We start from the raw sequence: 22315 nt of genomic DNA, 5'->3' as shown, positions 1-22315 counted from the left end.
CACTGTTGCAAAAAAATGCATACCCTCCGCGTATCATTTTTTATTCCTCGTAATCGAAATGACAGAATTGTTAGAATATCGATATTGGCTAATTTGTTGATATGTCACTTGGCCAATTACTTAATCGTGCGAATGCGAAGGTGACCGGCACGTTCTGCGCACGATGATCTACCCGACGACGGATCTGCCGGCGATGTCGTCGGACGTGAGAATCACGGCGAGCTACGAGACGGCAGATCGTGGGAGCCTGATGCGCGTACTTCAGAAGACGGCCCAACTGCCCCTGAAGATGATGCTGAGGGCCTGCCCACCCGAGAACACGTCCACCTTCACAGCGACCATCAAGTGCAGCGAGCCCCTCGTGGCTTTTAGCCAGCTGTTTCCCGGTAAATCCATCGGCACCGTCGTTTATAACTGCCCCTCGTCCCTCTCGCCACTCGCGCGACCAGGGCTGCAACCGCGATAAAACTATTCCCTCAAATCTACCGTCGACAAATTTTTCTGCGGTTTCGCACGATTAAATTACAGCAAACTCCGCAAGAGTTCCTTTAATAAAATTCACTTAATCAAAATTTAAAAAATTGTATATTACGGACATGGCATATTGCATCAAGATTGAAATATAGGATTGAAACAGGATTTTATTTCGTTTCCGTATTTATCATTAAAGAAATATCGCGACGTAGTAAAGTTATGTAAATTCTTCTCTTTTTTGTCGCAAAGGAAATAACGCGTATCATTCTTAATAAAATTATAAATAATATATACATAAGTCGTTTGATATAGTCGCCATTATATCTTCAATGCGATAGAAAAAATGTAAGCAATATCTAAAGTTTAGCGTATAACATAAAAATCAATTTTCATAAATGTCATAAGATTTATGAATCGTGGAGAAATTGCTTGTTTACAGATGCGACATTATAGGCCGTAGCTTTGTGTTGCCGCCCTGTTGGTCCCATCACCGTAAAGGATTCCCTAAAAACTCACGGATATCTTTTTTACTCCCACTGCCCCGCTGTTCCCCGTCGGAAATTACGGGCTAGGAAATTGTGGATAGAGAATTAGGATGTCTCGTTTGCGAACGGCGATATTAAGGAATCCAGTCTCTCTCTCTCTCTCTCTTTCTCACTCTCTTTCGTTCGTGGTTTTAAACGCGCGGGATCTCGGCCCACCTAATACGATAATCAGGCATCGCGGGGCCTCAGGAACCTTACCCGGACCTCTTCAATCACGGTGCATTTTCTTCCTTTTATCGGCCTTTCGACTTTAAGCCTCGCACACCTGGTAGATTCGTAATTTAAAGTCGGTAAAATTCTCGTTAAGTGAATTCCTTCCCTCCCATGAGACCGCGCTCATCAAAAATATCAATGTCTTGTGTCTCAATATATGTCTGACACGAAATACAGAGAATGCCCCAAAACTATCAATCGTAATTTTTGTCACAAATGTTTTAACAAATCTAAACTTTTTTAAGAAAAATATCGAAAGATATTTTTTGTTGCATATTTATAAAGTTAAATGTTAATTATTTCGGTCATCAAAATCGCTAAATAAAGATAATAGAAAAGTAAAGATCGTTTAAATTTAACTGAAGAGTTGAATTTTCTTATTTGTTTTCTCCCCAGAAGTTCAGAAGTTCACGCAAAGATTTTAATTTACGATAAGATTTAATTAACGATAATTCTCTTCTTAATTCTAGAGTTTACAGGAGACATACAGAGGCAAAATTGGAACGTGCTTGGCTTGCAGCACGTGCAAACTGGCAGCGTGGTGACAATCGTTTCCGGCGCAACCAGCAATCGATACCGAGTGCAGTCAAACGACGGGCTTTCAATGGCCTTGGTGGTTCAGCAGCTGGTGAACAGGCTTAAAGACAAGGCCACCGGAAATTTTACGACCGCCATTGCGCAAAACCACATACAGCTGGTCCAGTCTCAGATGGAGGTGCACTATCATAGTCGACAAAAGGCGGACAAAATCGCGGTAATTTGTTTAAAAGTTTAAATGAAACATTAACCACACCTAATTTTGATGTAATCGACTACTAGCTTAAAGAAATATTCATGCTTATATTAATATACATAAATGTATTATGTCACTAAATGTAATTATTTATTTATTTGCTTTTAGACAAGATATCTAATACTATTTCATCTCTAATTCAAAATTCTATTTCCAAATGCTAAATATTTGTCATTCCCTCACTTTTTAATCTTTCGACTTTAATTTCAAGTTTTACCTTTTATCTTAAAAAAAAATTAGAGCTTTAATAAACTAAAAATTCCTTCATAAAGATTTCGCACAGATATATGAGAATTTTCAAAATTTATTTTTCTTACGTCTACTCTAGTTCTCTCTTTCTCTCTCAAGCACGTGCTTTCGTCGCCCTCGTAAGATTTAAGATCAGTTTTTCTCGCAGTCGCACAACGACGATGATGATAGCGTTGGCGGCGTCCGATTCATTAACATCGCCGTTGCCGTCGATTAATTACCCCCGTTTCTCTCTTCCTCAGCATGTTTTTTTTTGCTCAAGTACAGAGTGAGATCGGGCTGTTGTCGACCCAGTTGAGAAACATCGAGAGGAGGATGCTGCGCGTTGTGAGGGAGCGGAACACTCGGTCTCTGGCCGCGACTGGACTGCCGTTCCTGTTGGAGTCGACCTATCGCGCGATCTTCGCGCTTCTGGATGATCTCGCGATCGCACGAACGGTAATTGACCAATGTCCCATCCTCCTAACAACTGGTCCTCTTCTCTTTACAACGTACTCGTTCGCTGCAAGATCGATCTTAGTCTTTAATCAGGCTTGTGTTGAACTGAAGCGCAATCCAACGCAAATCTGATTTCACAAGTAAACAAACTTTTATTTATTTCATTTATGCCTATGCAGTTAGTAGCGCCTAGTCTCTATTTGTTACCTTAAAAAAATTAAAGTTGTGCGCTATCTTAGCACTATTTTTAATATTAAAACAGCAAAAAAATCTTGCTGCCAAAAATGGTACGAAATTTGATCTTTAATTAATTTAAATTATTTGTTAAATGGAAATTGAGATATAAAAATTCTCATTTCTGTTATTCGTAATTAATTCAAAGATTTTCAATTTATAATTTTTATGCATCCTCGTGAGAAAACTGCAACGAGCACCCTCTGAACCGGCGCTACATGCAACTCAACCGTATTATAGTCTCAGAATCTGCTTGTCTGGGATAATGCTCGCGAGTCGCGCACGCTGTAATTGCCCGCTGTAGTTGCCCTCGCTTATTCACCCGACGCTGACAGCGACGGCGAGCGGCGACCATAATCTCAGCCGTATATAAAACACGCGAGAGCCACTTGGCCGGCCGATCGCGGCCGATACGCCACGTTTTATCGCGCGCCAATCTGGAAGCGGAGATGGCAATCGCACCGATGCAGCGATGGCGGTTTCGCGAAACCGTATCAACCGTGCCCGTGATCGTTACTCGATCCCACTCGTCGCGCTCGAGTGGCTTATTATTTGCGAGATTTATGGCACTCTAGGGAAGGGAATTCGATGTAAGCGCCGATCCGCGCGATATACGAAAGAGCCATGTTTAGTTAGGTAATAAAGGGAAAGACAACGGGACGCGAGAAGAATCGTTTCGCTTAAACGACTGAATTTAAAACACAAAGAAACAGACGAATAAAAAATAATCAATACGAATTTGCTTTGTGAAATTTTGTGAAGCAATTTCATAATCTCCGAAATCATTGCTGAACTTCTTCCTATTCTCTCTGTTATGCCTATATGCGGATTCTTACAAGAAGCCATCAAGAACTAATCCGTGACAACCGACACGCTGCGCTGCAGAGAGTAATCAGAGAATTAATTTAAAATTAATAATCTCTCTAAATTTCTTGGAGTGGGAATACTGCCACTCCAGTGAGATTTCACTCTTTTGGAGTAAGATTTCACGGAGTGAGATCTCACTCCAAAAAGAGTGAAATCTTACTCCAAAAGAGTGAAATCTCACTGGAGTGGCAGTATTCCCACTCCAAGAAATTTAGAAAGATTTGTTACCTATTTCATCGAAAGTAACGAACGCGAGTAATCTTCACTCATTCCCACATTGCGGAAGTATATATTGAAGTAAATGAATGTAAGTTAATTCATATTTTCATTCTAGGGATTAATTTTTCTTCGGAGATTATTTTAAGGACGACTATACAATCAATTAAAATCGTTGCAGTTTCAATGCACTTAATCTTCAGTGGAAAACACAAACGTGTAATTAATATGTAAGGGAAGTGAACTATATACGGAGAAGCGCGTCTGACCTCGTGAAAATTATACCGGTTTCGATTCCTGACCCAAATCTCGGTTCGCATCATCCGGACAGATTGGCGACGTGCAGTCCCGTCCAGTGCGGCGTGATGTAACGCGGTAATTGGGCTGTTACAGGAACGGGAACGCGCCGGCCACGGTCTGCGGTGCGTCGTGAGGTTACTGCTCCTGCTGTTGCGGCTCAATGTAAACGACGATAAGTACGCGATGCTCGAAGCCGCGATCGGATTCGAGCCGCAGCTGCGCGACGAGCTCGTAAGTACTATCGCGACGCGCAATGGTCGATCTCTTCGCTCCAAGTGGCTAAAATATTTACATCCGACTACTAGAGAAGTAGTGGTCTCGATTTAATCAAAATCCACTTAATTAATATATATATTCAGCTGGTTAATAATTAACTGATTAACTTCTAGATACATAGGTTTCTAACGACTGTTATATACACTTTATAATAGGATATTCCTTTCATAGAAAATATAATTTTAACCATCTGAAAGAATTAGCTTGATCATTTGCGCCGTCATTCATAGAGAAATCTCGTTGCTGCATCGTTTGTAAATTATCGCAAATTGCTACTATCTTCTATACTTCATTCTTCGATAAGCATTCAATCAATCGGTTCCTCAGGACTGGGAAGAGATCGCCGATGTCAGCCTGAGCGCTTTTCTACGGTCCACGTCGAGAAAGGGCACGAGTCACCTGGACGCGAAGCCCGCGTCCACGTTAAGCAAAATGACGTCCGCTAAAGAATTCGCGAAGTTGAAGAAACGTCTGGTACACGCGATTGAACGCCTCGACAGCTGCCGAGAAGCCGACATGGTCGAGAACGAACAATTGGAAGCTGGTGCTTCTTCTTAAAAATCGTCACAATCTATCTTCTGCAAATCTTCGAACGTATTCTTTCAAAAGCAGCGAACAAGTCATTTAGAATGTAAAATTAAATTTTTCATCGGAATTTATGATCGAGATAATTAAAAAACTTATCGTAAAAATGTGACAGGTTCCCTTAACTCTTTTGTCGCGCAAATTTCTTAACGTGACAAAGGAAGAAAGAAAGCAAAAAAAAATAGAATCTGAATTCTGTCAGGCGAGCTCCCAAGATTCGTCGACAGATGATCGATCGTTTCAGCATCCTTAATAAGATCTCGAGGAATATTATCGTGCGTACTGGGCGTAGCTTGGCGCCGTTGCGTGTGCATATATATATATATATATATATATATATATATATATATATCGATACGCTACGCAGGTGCAATACACGCGTATTTATGCATGGATACGCCAAGTCGGACAGGCGCGGTTTTACGTAAGTCCATACACGCGCCGGCGCGCGGCGCGCTGCGGCGATAATTTTATTCCACCGCCTGCGGCATATTATTGAAATAGGCGAAGTCGAACAGCGTAACGTATAGTTTGAGTGATTCACTAGCTGGCGCCACGATTCCGCTTTTTCGAGGCTAATTAATGGGAAGAATGTACGGAGACGGGAGGGTATATGTGTTTAACTTGACGGGACCAATAACAGCCACGCGCTTTGTTCGCGATAATTTTCCTACGAGAGCGTTCTCTGTGTAATGTTATGCAAAGTGCTTGCCCCGCGTAGAATGGAAAGGATCGTAAGAATTTTTCATCCCGAGCCGCGCGCGCGCGCGCGCACACACGCTATTCGATATCCCGCCGCGACAATAAAGAGACGCGTAACTTATCGAACGATTACTAGCGTTGTTACTAGCAGAACAGCTGCGCTTCTGTTGATTCTTCCGTTATCGAGGATTGTAATGAAATCAATAAATTCCCAGAATATTAAATCAATAAATCCTGTCTGAAATATATCACCATGATTGTAGCAGATTCTACTGTAATAGAACGTTGAATTAAAATTTATAATCTCCCATATTTGTATTAAAAAATGTACATATAAGATAGATTATGTGTTTCTTATTAATTTTTGCTATAAACGCCGTGCGAATGCTATTTCCATTTAAAGATTAATAAAGACGATTAATATCAATTTTTATTGTTTATAAGTTTGAATAAAAATTAATAAAGTTTAATGGTTTTCGATACTCGAGTCAGGCACGCGTGCATCGCGCTGATTCATACGCGACGTAAAAGACCTCTCTCGCGCGCCGCGCCGCATGCAGATGCGTGCTCCGCTCGCCGTACGCGGCTTCCCACGAGCGTGAAGAAACAAATAATCACGAGGCCCGAGTAACCTTTGCCGAAGTGCTCGGCAAATATTTAGACGGCAGCACTTTTCCGTTGCGGCCACTGATGTAACAGATTGAAATATTTGTGGCCGCAGCTTTGCGGCTTCGGATAAACGTCTCGCGGATAACATTGGCGGATATACACCGCCGGGTATCGACGCGTAAACAATGCAACAATGTTGCAATGATGTAAACCTTTACATAGACGTGATGTTTAATTATATTGGCATACTGTCAATACAAATCGAGCGCAAGGTTTCCCAGAACTGACTTTATCCTGCTTTTAGCTTTTCAATAATGGATTTTTCAATATTTTAATGGAATTTTTATCTCGAGAATTGAGAGAAGTTATTATTTACTACAGCTTTTCGATATTCAACATTAAATCTCGATAACTTATACAGTCTGAATTAGACTTTGTAAAAATAAAAATTTGGATTTAAATAATACTATTAAAAACCTGAAAGCTATTGATAGTCCAATATAAATCAGGGTAATTATTTACGGTAATTACGGTAATTACGGTAAATAATTACCTAAATTAGTTAAGAACGCATTAAGTTCACAGTTAAGTATAATTAAAAAATCTGTTATAAGAATAAAAGTCATTCTAGAATATTTTACTATTCTTAGGATATTCTTGACGGCGAAGAGTTGATTTTCCGAAAGAAATACAACCGGAACGATCTCTAATACACGCATCGCCTTCGTAATTTCCTTGGGAAATCCAAAGAAAGCGATCGCACGTCGAATTTAGCTCGCACCGTGTTATTTGGCACAGCAACGCAAAAAGATACACATATGTAGATGAAGAAAGATGCTGCTTTCAACAGAATATTCCCGTGTCTCAGGCGAAACGATCGATCAATCGATCGCCCCCGGCACGTTACAGGCTCGGAGGAAAAAAAATATGGCAAATCGATAAACATGCGGAATAAATCGGCGACATCTCCGAAGGTGTGGAAAGAAAATTACGGGCTGTATACTACTATATCATTTTATCGCTGCTTTGCCGGAAGAAATTGAGAAAAAACCCTGACGGCTGTCTCGTATCTTACCATCGCCGTCATCGCCACTTCGGGAAAAGGGCGGAGAGTTCATCGAGAAGGTCAGGGTCCGACACATCGTATTGCCGCGTTTCCAGTTTTCCAAGTGATGGGACAAATGATGAATCGCGCGGTCCGTTCCTTATTATTATCCAATCTAACGTCATGAATCTAATGTTCTCGTAAATATAATAGATTACGTACCGATGCAATAATTGATCGTAAGTACAAAGATAGACGATGTTTAGACAGAAATGCTTTGGAATTTATGAAAGCGATCCGAAACTTTTACGCATAAAATGCGTACAAATGTTTTTATAAACTTTGTATACAATTTCCTTTCCTTCTCGATTAATTTGATAGCAACTTTTCTGCAAAAAGTCTTTTTCACTTTTGATTTGTTTCATTTAATATTAGATTATCTATAAATAAATCTGGCTTAAATCTAAAATAAAATTTCTATTAAAAGTTGGCATAAAATTGGGCAAAAAATACAATTTCGGTATAAGCTAAAGCCGACATCCTTGCTATGAAGAAACAGTTAAAAATTATTCGAAGAATTCAACGTAAAACCTAAAATTCTCACAAGTACCTAAAAAATCTCAAACACTCCAACCGATAACTACTTGATATGTACTTGGCTTTTAAAAAAGATTTAAGTGCGAATTGTTATTGACAACAGAACTCGATGCCGTGCCGCGAGCACGATCGCCCTTTGCATTATGCCGCGAATATACGAAGCTAATAGGCCGAGAAGCCTGGAGTGACCGACTCGCTTACATCTTTCTATTGCCATCCGTTGAAAAAGCCACTTGACTTCCCGCTGGCTTGTGTAAACGTGCGGCGGCATGGCTCGCACAAACTGCGGTAGACACGTAAAAGAATGCTGCGGACGAGTTAGAAGGACGATAAACGAGACAAATGGGGGTGAGAGAGTCCGAGGAACGTACCTGAGAGGAAGTGCTGAAGAAGGTTTCGCGTGTTACGTGTTTGTCACTCGACGCCACGAGAGAGATGCGACCTTTCCTCTAACTCGTCGCTTCCGACAATCGCCATTCGTTCCTCGAATTAACTTCGACAAAGATTATTATACTCACAATGAATGACTTCGGGAAAAATAAGACTCCGCTGGATACAAAAGAAAAACGCTTATCATTCATCCCTCTTTGCCAGAAAATATCAGCAATTATGCAAGAATTAAAAAATAATTTATTACTCGATTTTTTATTATTATTATTATTATAGAGATATTTTTGAAAGGCAAATCCGAATCATAGTGTAGGATATTGGGAAAACTGCAAAACCTGTAAGATAGAATATTTCAGACTAAGACTTTCGACTAACAAGACATTTTTAACTTAAGTAGATTATTATAAAACAATATTAAAAGCCTAATCTGCAGAGTCATCTGAACTATCTGAAATCTTGCCTCAGTGAATTCCTGCTCAACGGGATGTGAGGTGTCCTCTGTTCGAATGACGAACAAGACTCGAAAAGACAAGTCAAGAATGTGTTACTCTGACAGCAAGAAGACCGAAAAGCTAAGACATATATTATGGAAAGACAAAAGAAAAGATAAATCTTACCTAAAAAGTACAGATGACTCACTAACAAAAAATCACATAACATCCTTTGCCCTTTGCTGAGTTTATTTTTAAAAACCTGCTAAAAAATAATTTTTTATTAGTCATCATTTTTATTTATTACATATTTTATTTAAGTAAATAGAAAATGGTTCAATATACGGTCTAGATCTTTTTGTGTTTATATAATAATATTTTCCTAACGCGAGCGTGAAATGGGCCGCTTTTCGCGCTTGTTTTGAGTGAGCAAAACGATCCATTTCTCCACTAGCTGAGAAATGGAGCTATTTTTCAACTAGTGGCGAAATGAAATTGTAAAACAAGCGCGAAAAGCATCCTGTTTCACGCTCTTGTTAGGAAAAATAGTATGAACAACTCGTGGGAATAGTCTTCACACTCATTCAGAATCGACCACTTTTCCCACTAGTTGTGCAATATACTATTTTTACGTAAATTTATATACATTTTTCGCTTAGCAAACTACGCACCGATTACTGTCAGTCTTAAAACGCAGTCTCAAGCTGAAGCTAGAATAGCACAATCATATTTAAATTGATAATTACAATAATTTAATATTACCAATACTAATATGTATCTTTAAAACCACTGTAAAAGATAGTTATGCAAAAAATTATTATTAAGCACAAAAAGATTTAGCTCAACCGTATATTGACACATTTCTATTTATTGTTATCATAACGATCATGTCTCGCTCATTATGATATATTGTAATTATTCAGTCCTACATTTTAGATTATAAAGTTTTATCGAATCTTAATTCGCAAAGCCTAATTATTCGCACGCGTCTTTCGAATGTGTGTATATGAACACTTGTGTCCAAAATCCGAACGGCACGCAAGTACGAGCATATTACATATTCATCAATTGACACGTAATAATTACAGTCGCAACTGGGGCGGAAAAACATACTCGAAGCAGTACCCGAACAAAAAGAAAAAAGGTGGTATGATAACATACGATTAACTCTCTTCTGGTACATTTTGTATGTCGCTGATTCTGCTTAAATTATAGAGAATTAATAATCCTTCGAGGAGAATGGTCGTGGCAGGAAGCAATTTTTCTGGTAATTTTCTACCGCAACAAAAACACGCGGTTTCTCATAACGTCGTCATCGTTTAAGTGAAACTTTTAAATTTCCAACGCGCAATAAGGCATTACTACGATTCAACGCTCTCTCGCGAGATAAGTGGCGCAATTTAAGAGGGGTCTCGTAAATAAACGATTTTTGCAGACGCAAAAAGGCGCATCTCGCGCGACGACGGGACGGGAGTCTGTTCGCCTATATCGGGGTCTTTAAACGCTATTAAATTCCGAACGAGAGCGTGCGAGCGAGCGAACGGCCTTTCGTCTTCCTTCGGTCACCCCACCGGATTACGTGGAAACTCGCCTGCGGCTTTGCGCGATCGACCTTCCCGGAAGAACCTCTAGCAGGAGATCCGACAGACAGGACGGCTTCCTACGATCTCCGCATGAGAACGCGGCGGCCCGAGCGAGGAGAGCCGCGCGATTATGTATAGGATTCTTTTGTGCCCCGACATGCGTCTGCGATATGCGCTCCACCGCGCCGGCCGCAGATCCAGATAGGTGGCTTTTTAAATGCGCGCGTTTCTCGTATGCGCGCACGCAGAAAAACTGGTCCCGAATGAAGATGCATATTGTATGGGGCGCGTAGAAGCGGAATCGAATACACGCGATCGCCCGTGAACAGTCTATAGGGAAGTTAATTGGTACACCGGGCGGAAAAAAAACGGTGCTGCACCGAGGTACTTGGAAACGCGAAGCCTCAAATCGACTTTCAGAGTCCGAAGAAAGTACTAATAAAACATATGATGAAACAAATTAATTATCTTCTTAACTTTTAGTTCGTTACACAAATAATCTAAGTAGATCATCCATTCTTCGTGTGTTTGTTCATTCATAAAGCCCATCAATATCTGAAATATTTAGTATATTAAAATATACTGAATCTTAATACCCTAAAAACATTTACCAATCATTCGCTGACGAATTCAGTTTTTTCTCGAAATTCTTGAAGGAGCATACCTGTCTCACAAGTCAGTTTATTATTGAGCATCTTTTTAATAACATCACTTCAAATTTTTAAATATTCAAGTTGAGGCTCTCTTTAGCGCAGCTCTTTACAGCTCATCTCTACAGCTAATGATGAGTCATTAGCGAAGCATGAAAAGGATAAACAAAGCATTTCCGGCCAAAAAACGTTGCTTATCAGATATCAGAGATAACATTTATAACTGTAAATAATTATGTACTTTCCATGAAAGACGAAAGATTTGTCATCATACCTTTGGAAAAATTTAAGTTATGCTTAAAATATATTCTTATATTATCACAGGTAAAAGAGATAATGGTATCTCTGACTTCTACACTGTACTTCTACCAGCAATTGTTTTTTTAATCGTTACATACTTTGTAGAGATTCCTGACTACAACACATTCCTGAAGAATGAATAACTTCCTCAACACGTAACAACTAGGAATCAATGTACAGTCATGATAGATAAATTTGACACGTTATACGGGGTGCTCCAGAACTGGTGATATAAGCGGGGAGAATGAATAATTCTATATGAAAAAATAAGTCGAAAATGATTGTAGAATGATACTTTTTTTATACGAAACTCCGTTTGCTAGAAAAACAATTTGGAATAATCGTCAGATACGCGTGAAATTCCAACAAAATTTTCAAGATAATAAAATAAAGTTCTTCAAAAAGTAAACACATCTTGTCTTATTATATCCCTAAAATATCCTTTTGATATTTGTAGGTAATGCATGTTTAGAATCATGCGCACCTGACCACCAGTTCTGGGACACCCTGTATCAATTTATAATCGACGAACATAAATCAAATTGTGCATGCTCGCGATTACTACAGTGATTATTAACAGATTACGCAGTACGAATTAATTGAATGTGCGAGAGCCGACAGGAATTTTTCGTGTCGTTCTAAATCGGTAACTGCGTCTACCGCAGGAGATACGCCATTACCGGAAACAGAATTAAGATTGTACAGGAACGCAGGCCGTACAAGCCGCAATGTTCTTCCTCTTTGTAATCGAGATCGTATCAAAGACAGTGTTGTTACGCAAACGAGAGGTCGCGCGATAAAACCAGAAACATGGAAAAAAACCAACGTTGCCCAGCAACTTGGGAGATGTGACTCCAATTCCAAGCATCTTTTATAGCGTGATCGCACTTGATATTTATTAACGCGTTAAGAGCTACATATTCCTTTATAAATGCGCTAAAAAACACTGCACTTCATAATTTGGCATCAATAAAAACCGATATATTATATTAAAAATGAAACCAAAAACAATTAATAGAAGTTAGAATTTTATAAAGTTATGAGAAAATATTTGATGTCCAAAATCTATTATTAAAAATAAAAATTTAAAAACCTCTAATTTCAAGTTTTATTTAAGCCCGAAGGTTTAATATTTGATATTTTGCAGAAATAGATTCTTATTCGTGTACCTTCTGCGAGATCATCTTCAAGTAACGTACAATTTAAATGACGCGTCTGTCTATTTGCAAACACGATGAAATGTATCCTCGACAGCGGAAATTATACCGCAGGCGGCAATGATTTACGAGCGGCTGGAAATTAAGATGCTACTTTAATCAAATATCATTCCGCGTGAATAATCGTGTCGATTGTTCGGGCGAGCGCAGGGCGGCGAATCACAAGAGACCCTCAGCGGCGCACGTCAGTTACAGCCGCAATAAAATTTCGACGGAAGGATGCGCTCTCTTCTCCCGCCCTCTCTCTCTCTCTCTCTCTCGCTCCATTCTCCTGCTGGCATTTTATGATTTAATACTGGGACCACCTTGCTAAACTCGCAACTCCGAGACCACCAATAGCGATGTTTGAGGGTTAAGCCACCGTGAGAGTAAGAGAGAGATCGGTAATCAGTGGATAACGAGGCAGGGAAAGAGGGCGGGAGAGAAGCCGAAAACCGCCGCGCCGGGGCTGAGGGCTCCTCTCTCTCCCAGGACTCCTCTCTCGTCCTTCGATAATTGATGGCTTCCGTCCAATTACGGCGCTCTTTCGCTCCTACTCTAAACGTATACCTATCGCGGTTGGCTTATACCTACAGATGACCCGGAATCGAGCCCGCCTCGATTCTTCGATAAGCATCTCTTGCCCTGTCAAACGAAGCCGAAAGAGATGTTCTTAAGATTGATACCTTGGCCCGAAATTTCTTTTCGGCAAGCTGTTTGTTTAGCGAGAAAGGACATTTTTCGTGGTGGTGGAAATTTTCACGTAGCCTTTGCCTTTTGTCTATCACGCTTATTAGTTAGATCTCCTATCTTGTCAAACATTTGAGATTTATTTACGATACTGAAATAAATATCTTAAGTATCGAAAATAGAATGTATTGCTTTGGCAATATGTACTTTGAATAAAATTCGAAATTTTCAAAGGCGATGCAGTTTCTTAATTAATATTACAAAACTATGTCTATCATTAATTCCATATTTGCTTATTTAAAAAAAATATTTATATATATTTATAAAATTTATATAGTAATGCTCTCTATATATAATAATTTAAAAAAATAGAAAATAAAAATTTATAGTGTAATATATGAAAGCTTTTAGCCACAAATAAGTATATAACGTGCGTTTTTTGCAATCACTTTCAAAGCGACGACAGACGAAGCGGCATAATTAATAAGAGCATAATGAAGAACGGACGCGGAACATCGATGCGCATAGATAATGTTCGATTAGGAATCGTAATTGGAAGCGCGGCCGGACACCGCCGGCCAATCGCGCGCCGACCGCAAAATTGATTCTGAAAGGTTCGCCTACTTAATCGCCCGAATCTGCTGAATCACCTGGGAAAAAAACTCGATCGTATTGCGCTCTTTGCCGTGTGCAGTCGAACGCAAAAAGCCGAACGACGATGAATAGAAACGACTTAAGAATGCGTTCGTCGAATTATTTACTTATCGCGGAAACTGCAGCGGAGATCGGTTTTCCGATAATCATTCTTTTTTTCCGCTCCACAGGATTATGACGAGTTAGTCAGGTAGTTTCGCCTGCCGATATATAACTACGCACGTTTCAAGGTTTCTAAATAAAATCTCTATTCGCTTTGTTAAATTTTCTGCTCTAATTTTCAATCGTACCGCTTAAATCGCAATAAAAAAAAGTAATGAGTTTATTAACTGGGAGAATTTTTTATTTCATATTTTTCTCGATCTTCCAGATCGTTACCCTGTCACATATATTTATCTCTTAGCTACCTATTACTGTCAGTAAGCAGTTTTAAACTGAGTACGAGCACGCCAATTCGCATTTAAATCGAGTATATATCCGCGAAGTGTCGCGAGAGATTCACGTCTTATCAAGGCCGATTCGGCAAGGAAATCCGTATTTATTGGCCGACTGATTCCAAGGAAAGGATTATTTTCGCTTTAATGGCCTGTAAATCTGGCGTCGTGAGTGCCGCGTCTCGTTCAGTGTGCTCGTACCAAACGCGACTTTTGACGAAAATTCTCCAAGAACGAACGATGGAGGATCGAGGATACCCGATCCGGAGACAGAGACGTGCTAATGACTCATTTATGTGATCCTCGTGAAATTCACCAGCTCGGCGGCGCGTAGCGTCCGATAGCGCTCGTAAAGACGCGACGACAAGAGCGACGACGCGACACGACGGGGACGCTCTGCTCTCCTTCGTCGATCGGAGAAAAATTGCGCGAGAGTGCAACGCACGCTAGAGAGGACGCGAGAGGGAAATTACGCGCTCGATCACCGGCGCGATAATGAGCGGCGGACCAACGTCGCCGTTGCGTTAAATTAACCGGCCTGCCGGGGGCTTAATGTAACCAATTAAACCGAAAATAGACGTTACCTCGGCGCGCGCGATGCATTATGTGTTTTCGCTTACGACGCACGGCGCGGCGGACCGCTCGCTGCGCACCGACGAGCGGAGAGATTCGGCCGGGAAAACAAATCCCGACGGCAGTAACTTATTCGGGGAAGTCGGTCGTAGTGGCGAGGGCACCGGCACGTGTACACCAGGGGTATCTGTTAATCGGTAGAGAAATTAGCGATTCCGCGTAAGGCAAATTGCCAGAATCGTAGACGGGTTACGGCGTCCTTAAATTTTTTTTTCTGTTTCGTTAAGCAACATACACGAAAATAGAATTTACAATTGCTGCTAATATCTTCGTCGGAGTCTAAATTACCGTAATCGCAATCATAACAGCAAATAATTCCACTTCCTCAAGTTAAATAGGTATACGTATTTGCTTCTTTCTGGAAATTTAGGATATTTTAGAGCAATCAGTTCTTACGAAAGGAATATAATTTATTGTGGATTTATAATTACTTTTATGTCCTGGCAACTGGTTATCAGCTCATATTAATTTAATTCTCTTTATTCAATTACTTCATTAAATTTAAATAAATTAAACTTTACACGCAATATGAATATTCCTCTACGCTTAAGAGGAAAATTAATTTCATAGATGACGAAGGCGCGCGCGGAGAATTATTAGTATCGATTAATTACACGGCAAATTCTGTCTCCCGACTGAGATTGAGCGATAACAGACTTTTATTCGATAAAGAAGAGCTGAAGAACGCGTCGTCGTCGATCCTGTCGTGCCAGTCATCGCGGAAGATCGTTAATGATGAGCGCTACATGATGTATGAAACATCGAGCGGCTTATATCTATTAGGAAACGCGTAACCGGCGACACGGAGTTTTCAAAGAAACCAACGGCAGCAGCGATTATGACCGTGCCGCGGTGCTGCGCATCTGCGCAACGTTACCCGCGATGCCGTTTATTTGCCCTCAGTTCAAACAAATTAGCGGTTACACAGACTCGTGCGCGCGAAGCTGGAACACGTCTTCCTCGCGCGGTGCACGTGCCTCTTTTTCGTCGAAATCACGCCGCGATATTTCTCTTTTGTTTCACCTCACGAGACAAAGTTGCGTGAGCACGCCGCGTGATAAAATCGCCATGAGTCACACATTTCATTCCTAACAGATAAACCTATTGGAATAGCACACTCGAGTTTAGATACCCTTTGTGCTCTTTAAAAAATAGATATCGTGATCGATAACTTCCAGTATTTGGATAAAACGGAGTTTACTCTCTGACGTTCAAACATTGTGAAATATTAAATACTGTGAAGCAGGCGTTTACAGTGGTTACACCATATTTGCAGTTGTTACATGAATCTCGTATCAGAAAGCGTATCGGGCGAGAACAAATATTTATAATAAAATAATTACAATTCTTGAAAAGTATATATCACATGAGAAATAGATTATACACTTGCCTTGTGGTTGCTCCGCTGTGTTGCTCCGATATTGACTCCTCCTTCCCAGAATTTCTTCTTTCACATGTATTCCGAAGATATAATTAATTACGATCGCGCGCGACTAATTATCAGAATACGATAGTCGCGTGACACTTTGCACGGTTGTCCCATGCATTACGCGCAACACATGATATAATTATTAATAAGCAAACGATGTATTAATAAATAAACAAACGATTGCAATGGAAAAATGACGATGAAAAAATTACGTTTAAGCTACCGAAAAGTGTTAAGTACAACGCGAGATAAGTAGATTCGAATCCAAATGTCATTGAAGATACAATTATCACTCGTAAATGTCGCAACCAAGTGTAATCGCTTAGTGCTTCGATTCTTACGTCAAATTAATAATACGTGCGAAATATGTTTTGATGTTTAATTGTTATTAATCGTAAGTGTTAACTGATTACGTCGAGTGATAACTTCTAATTTTTCATAGGAAATAATTGTGTTTCGAGAGATAACGCGACGATACACTCGAGGGGCCTACCTGCCGGCTCGAGTATCGTCGCGCGAATGGCAATCACTTAATGTGAACAATAACGCGCTATACTTCACAAAAACAAATCCCAAGGACACGTACCATCCGCGTATTCCTTGTATTTCGAATTATTGACAAAAAAATAGACTTTCTGATGTTATACTGTTTGATTCGGTTAGTCAATGAAAAAACGATAAACAAATTACATTTAATCTCTCGCATCGAAGAATGCGCGACGCGGGAGACATTCGAGAATCTAAGCTAATTACAAAAACAATTATATCGACTGTAAGAATTAAGAGGGAATGATTTATAATTTTCATCGCCTTTTTTTACCAACGTATACTGTATTAAAACAAAGTATCGTAATTTAAATTTGTAGGAATGAATCGCATAAAATAATCGCGATAATCATGAATAATTACGAATCATTTCTCGTTACAGACGGTAGGAATTTATTAACCGCGCGACTTGATAAGAATCATTTATTCGCAAGAAACGATCGCGTTATATCCCTGTCGCAATCGCCTCTCGAAGGATAACGCGACGACTGCCTGCCGACTCGAGTCCCATCGTACAAATGATAGCGCAACGACTTTGCATATACACAACTTTACGGCATACACTCAAAACAAACACGAATGCGGAGTTCTGTATGTGAATGGATTGTGAAATGTTTAATGTACTATTATGACATAAGTGTACGCCAAATATTCCTTATAACTTAAATTATTATTTTAATCATTATTTTAAATCATAGTTATTGCACGTTTTACGTTTCGTTTTATGGACTTAGCGTCGTTTAAGACAATGGATTAATTCCGTTCGATGGAGGAATGTTTTGAAATGGATATATTATTTTTTTATTCTAATCTCGATAAAAGAGAATTTACTTTTCCCTTTCTTTAAAATAATATGTATTATAAAAAAAATAAATAAATAAAGAGGGAAATCTTCGACTTTCGTACGCGACAGTAAAATCAGCACTGACGCAGATTAAAGGTCGATTCAGACACAGCCGTGCTGTACCCGTACCGTATCCGTACTGTTCACGAACAGAAACATTAGACAAGAATTCCTATTGTCTCCATCCTTGCACGGTACGGATACGGTATTCGGACAACATCATGCGACCAGGTAATAAATACTATAAAATTTCAGAATTTAAGTCATGAAAGTGAGTAAAAACATATGTGAAACGTAAAAATGTATAAACATCTGTTTTACGTATTAAGTGACTTGAAATAAATTTCACTGTAAACTGAAGTAAATTACATGCAATAAAGTAATACAAATTAAAGGATCACTTAAGTAATATAACTTTAAACGCACTGCACTGTAAGCCAAATCAAAATATTCGGCAAGAAGAATCGTCTAAGGTCAATCTTTAAACCAATGTAATATGATTGTTTCAGATTCCTCTTCTTAACATAGTTAAGAAGTTTTAAGGCGTAGTTTTAATTAATTGATCCCTTAGGGTTACAATTCTCATCCACTACTACCCTTCTCCTCTCACTTAACTCTTTGGACCAACGGCTTAACATCTCTTTCCGAAAGACGGAGCCCAGTTTGTTCCGCACAAGGGCCTCAATCTTGCACGGAGGGCGCAGCTTTCGGAAAAAACTTTCCATGGCTCTAGTGGACTCGAACCTGGTTCTCCTCAGATTACGAGTCTGGCGCTCTACCACTATAGACCACACTGCCGCCTAATATGTATTATATGTATCATGTATATTATATAACAAACTTTAATTATTACATACAAATTATTTAGTTTATTCTTTTAATAATTTCAGTGATTTATTGATTACCATTAATTACAAAAAATTATTAAATCTACTATTTAAATAATATTTATTTTTTAATAAAAAAGCTATTTGTATAAATAAAGTTATTATTATTACTTCCAAATCTTTTTATTCTAAAGAAGAGTCAAATTGTAAGATCTTGACAAATTAAGAATTATGATTTCAACAAATCAAAAAATCAAATCAAATCAAATCAAATCAAATCAAATCAAATTAAAATATTAGAAAAGCCTAGCCGGATTTATTGGACAAGTTAAAAGATTATGTCATTCTCTTCTTCATTATTTGTCTTCATAAAGAGCAGAGATAATAGTATCCACATCGAATTATTAAAGTACTTTGACTGCCAAGTTTAGGGTTAATGGCGCAGAGGCGTTCGAGGAATCGAAAGCAAATTGATCCAACGACCGTCGCGAGTACGAGGTCTCCTTTTGAGGCTGCGAAAGGTGTTTGGCGCGTGCGAAATATCCCGAAACGACCTTGCCATAAGCAAGGTACGCGATGTATATACATATATATGTATATATACGTATATTGCTTGCGTGTGTTTATGGGAAGCAGATTTGCTGGAAGATTGATATTGAATGCATAACCGTGTGCGTTCGCTTCGTTCGGTATATGTACTTTGAGATTGCGGATCTCTCAAAGATAGATCGATCTAACAACGCGCTCGAAAAGGACTCTAATCAAGTGTGATGTGTGATTTTCCTTGTACGTAATTCCTTGTCTATAGCGCGCGCTATCTATTATTACATAATTTTATCTCAACACCACTTTACACTACTTTGTACTCTGTCGTTTGTTTTACGATTTGTAATCAATTGATAAATTATAAAGTAAATATACAAATAAAAAGAGAGACGAGAGTGTAATTTAGTTAAAAAGTTTATTAATATAGATTCAATTATCTGTAATTATTATTAGAGAATAAAAAATATAAGTTTATGATTCATTATTAAGATGCTACCGCGCACTATTATTTGTTGTCAGTGGTCGTTACCATATCAACGTGTCGCAAATGTATTGCGACGTTACGAGGCTGTCAACAAGTTTAGAACTAGCGATTTCCTTTTAAGCCGACTCACACGACGACACCACCGTGAATCACTTCCGGTCGTGCGTATCACTCCTTTTTAATAATCTAACGATTCGCGTGACACGCGCACATTCTAGGAGATTGCGTGGTTAACGCAAATGGAAAGCGCATCCACGATGTAAGACGATTACGCTTTCGTGGGCATATACATATATTCTGATAGTCGTTCGTGGAATATGTTCTGAATCATTTGCATGTGTATGAGATCATGCGTGCGAAAAATGTGAAAGCGTGAAAGATACAGTGTGGCAAAAATTAAACTGGTTATTTCGAAAAAGAGGTACGACGGATGCAGTAAATAAAGATAAATTTGTCCTCCATGCGAAATAACGCAAAGTTTTCCAAAATACATTGCATGTATTAAAATTATGTAATCAAGATTTTGATATTTTTTTCGGGGCAAACGGATTTCTTTTGCTTCCTTCAAAATTTATTTTTAGGTACATTATTTGTCATCACAATCGACGAAGTTCATTCCAGTGATATTAAATCGCTCTTTAATTCGAAAAAAATCGATTCAACTAGAAGCAGTAGGAAATCTCAATCATCACTCACCGCTCTACCGATGATGCACACAGGTCAATTGAAAAAGAACTCTCATCAAAGTATTGTATCACTCTGTAAAAGAAACAAATATAATTATTTTCATTTTTTTCCCCAAAATTAGCTGTCTCTCAGTCAAGGCTGTTTCTCAGTTCGTAAATAAAAAGGAACGTTAATAAAACACTAAATTTTAAGACAGAAAGTGGCAGCCTTCATCGCTCCTTCGCGATGAACGATCGCAGTAAAACTGTACGGGGAAGATACTCGTCGCCACATTTACGCGCAACTCGCGAGCTGCGGCGACGATAAGCGGCAAATCGCGGTTTACGACGCGCCGCTCTTTCGATCGGGGAAAAAAAAAGCGCGCCAGATATACCGGCACCCGGCGTTCCGCATCGTAAATAAATTAAATTAAAGGCGCATTTGCGTACAAATTATCGCCGAGCGGCGCGGCTCAAGCACCCAATAAAAATATTTCGCCGCTCGTTAAAATTAACAATGTCGGGACGAATAAATCGCGATTAATTATCCGGGCCACACGCGCGCGCGCGGGTGAACGTTGTTCCGGTCAAAAGGAGCGAGAGAAATGGAGAAAGGGCGGCGAAAAGAGAAAAAGATAGATCGATAGTAGAGATCGATGGGGGAGGAGAGGCAGACAAAAAGAGGGAACCGTGATCTCGTGCTGGGACGAGAAAAAGAAAGGCGGGCCTTTCAAATGTGGCACAGACACGCTCGTGAAATTCCTCTCCTCGTTTCGGCCGCGCGCGAAAGAGCCCGGAGGACACGCGCGGAATCCGAGCAACCTTGCGCCCGTTACGCGAAAAGAAAGCAAAAGCAAACAATGGGCACCGATCTCTTGTACACATTTTCCGCAGCCGGCGAACGCAACCGCGGCTCCGCGGCCGTCGCATCTGACCGTATATGAGGAGTCCGCGCGAGTCTGATCTGAAGAATTTGACGTTCGAGCTGCTGGACAAATCGCTGATATAACGTGAGCAATAATGAAATCTTGACACGTCAAGCGTGATTAATTAAAAAAAAATATGACATAAAAGTCCTTTTTTATCTGTCTCTCTAACGGCCAGCGTCGTGAGTGAAAAGTAAACAGGTTTTTTTTTTGGACGAAGGGGACAAATTAGCATACGTAAAATGGTACGTGACGGGTGATTGGAAGATGGTTAGAGATTGACGTTGTATTCGCTTTTCGCATGACATTTTCCTAAACAAGCAAAGTGATTCAATTGGTGTCACTCGAGTCTTAATAGTATTTGGTTTACGGCGGACGCGGAAGGATATAATACAATTATGATATAATAGTAAAGTGATAAAGAAAGGCGACGAGACGTAACAAGACGTAACGTTAGCGATGAGTAATGATCGCGCTTAATAGGCCCCACAAGGAAGAGACGCAACGGAGGACGAGAGCTCTCGAGGAGCGAGCTCCTCTCTTCTTCTCGATTTCTTACTACGAAACTACGAAAGAGCAAGGGCGCGCTTCCACGAAGAGAGCTAACGAGGCCGGTCAGGTAGATACTCGGGTCGCTAACAGCGGCACGAGGAGTAAAACTCGGCGGGAGAGACAGAGCGGAGACGGTGGATTCCGTCCCTCGATAAGCGTCTTCGATATGTTGTACAATAACCGAGCGAGTTGCCCCGCAGCCCGATCTTTCATCGCGCGAGACCACGCTTCGCCGCTCGAGCTGCGTGTTACTTAATAGCCTTCGCGGGCTATGTGACTTGACATGGTGATCTATGAGGGGACAGAGAATCCTATAGATACTCTACCAAATGCCCAATGTCTCATAACTTTGACATTCGCAGAGAGAGAAGAAAGAAAGAAAGAGAGAGAGA

The 22315-nt window shown here is 39.9% G+C and overlaps 1 protein-coding gene across 1 annotated transcript in view; it reads left to right on the top strand.

The window, feature by feature from the left end:
• The window catches only part of LOC112454191 (protein PTHB1-like), a 29061-nt gene extending 22923 nt beyond the window's left edge, over positions 1 to 6138 (top strand). Inside the window, exons 18-22 of the mRNA XM_025015437.1 lie at positions 141 to 386; positions 1703 to 1986; positions 2542 to 2712; positions 4423 to 4560; positions 4933 to 6138. Of these exons, the coding sequence (XP_024871205.1) occupies positions 141 to 386; positions 1703 to 1986; positions 2542 to 2712; positions 4423 to 4560; positions 4933 to 5163 (1070 nt within the window). The 3' untranslated portion in view covers positions 5164 to 6138. The remainder of the gene's footprint in view (positions 1 to 140; positions 387 to 1702; positions 1987 to 2541; positions 2713 to 4422; positions 4561 to 4932) is intronic.
• The last annotated feature ends 16177 nt before the right edge of the window (positions 6139 to 22315 follow it).

This window comes from Temnothorax curvispinosus, unplaced genomic scaffold, assembly GCF_003070985.1.
Source record: "Temnothorax curvispinosus isolate PA1 unplaced genomic scaffold, ASM307098v1 QBEX01004871.1, whole genome shotgun sequence".
NCBI classification, from domain to species: Eukaryota; Metazoa; Arthropoda; class Insecta; order Hymenoptera; family Formicidae; genus Temnothorax; species Temnothorax curvispinosus.
Note: the sequence above shows the minus strand (reverse complement) of the source record. Positions and strands in the feature narration are given on the sequence as shown.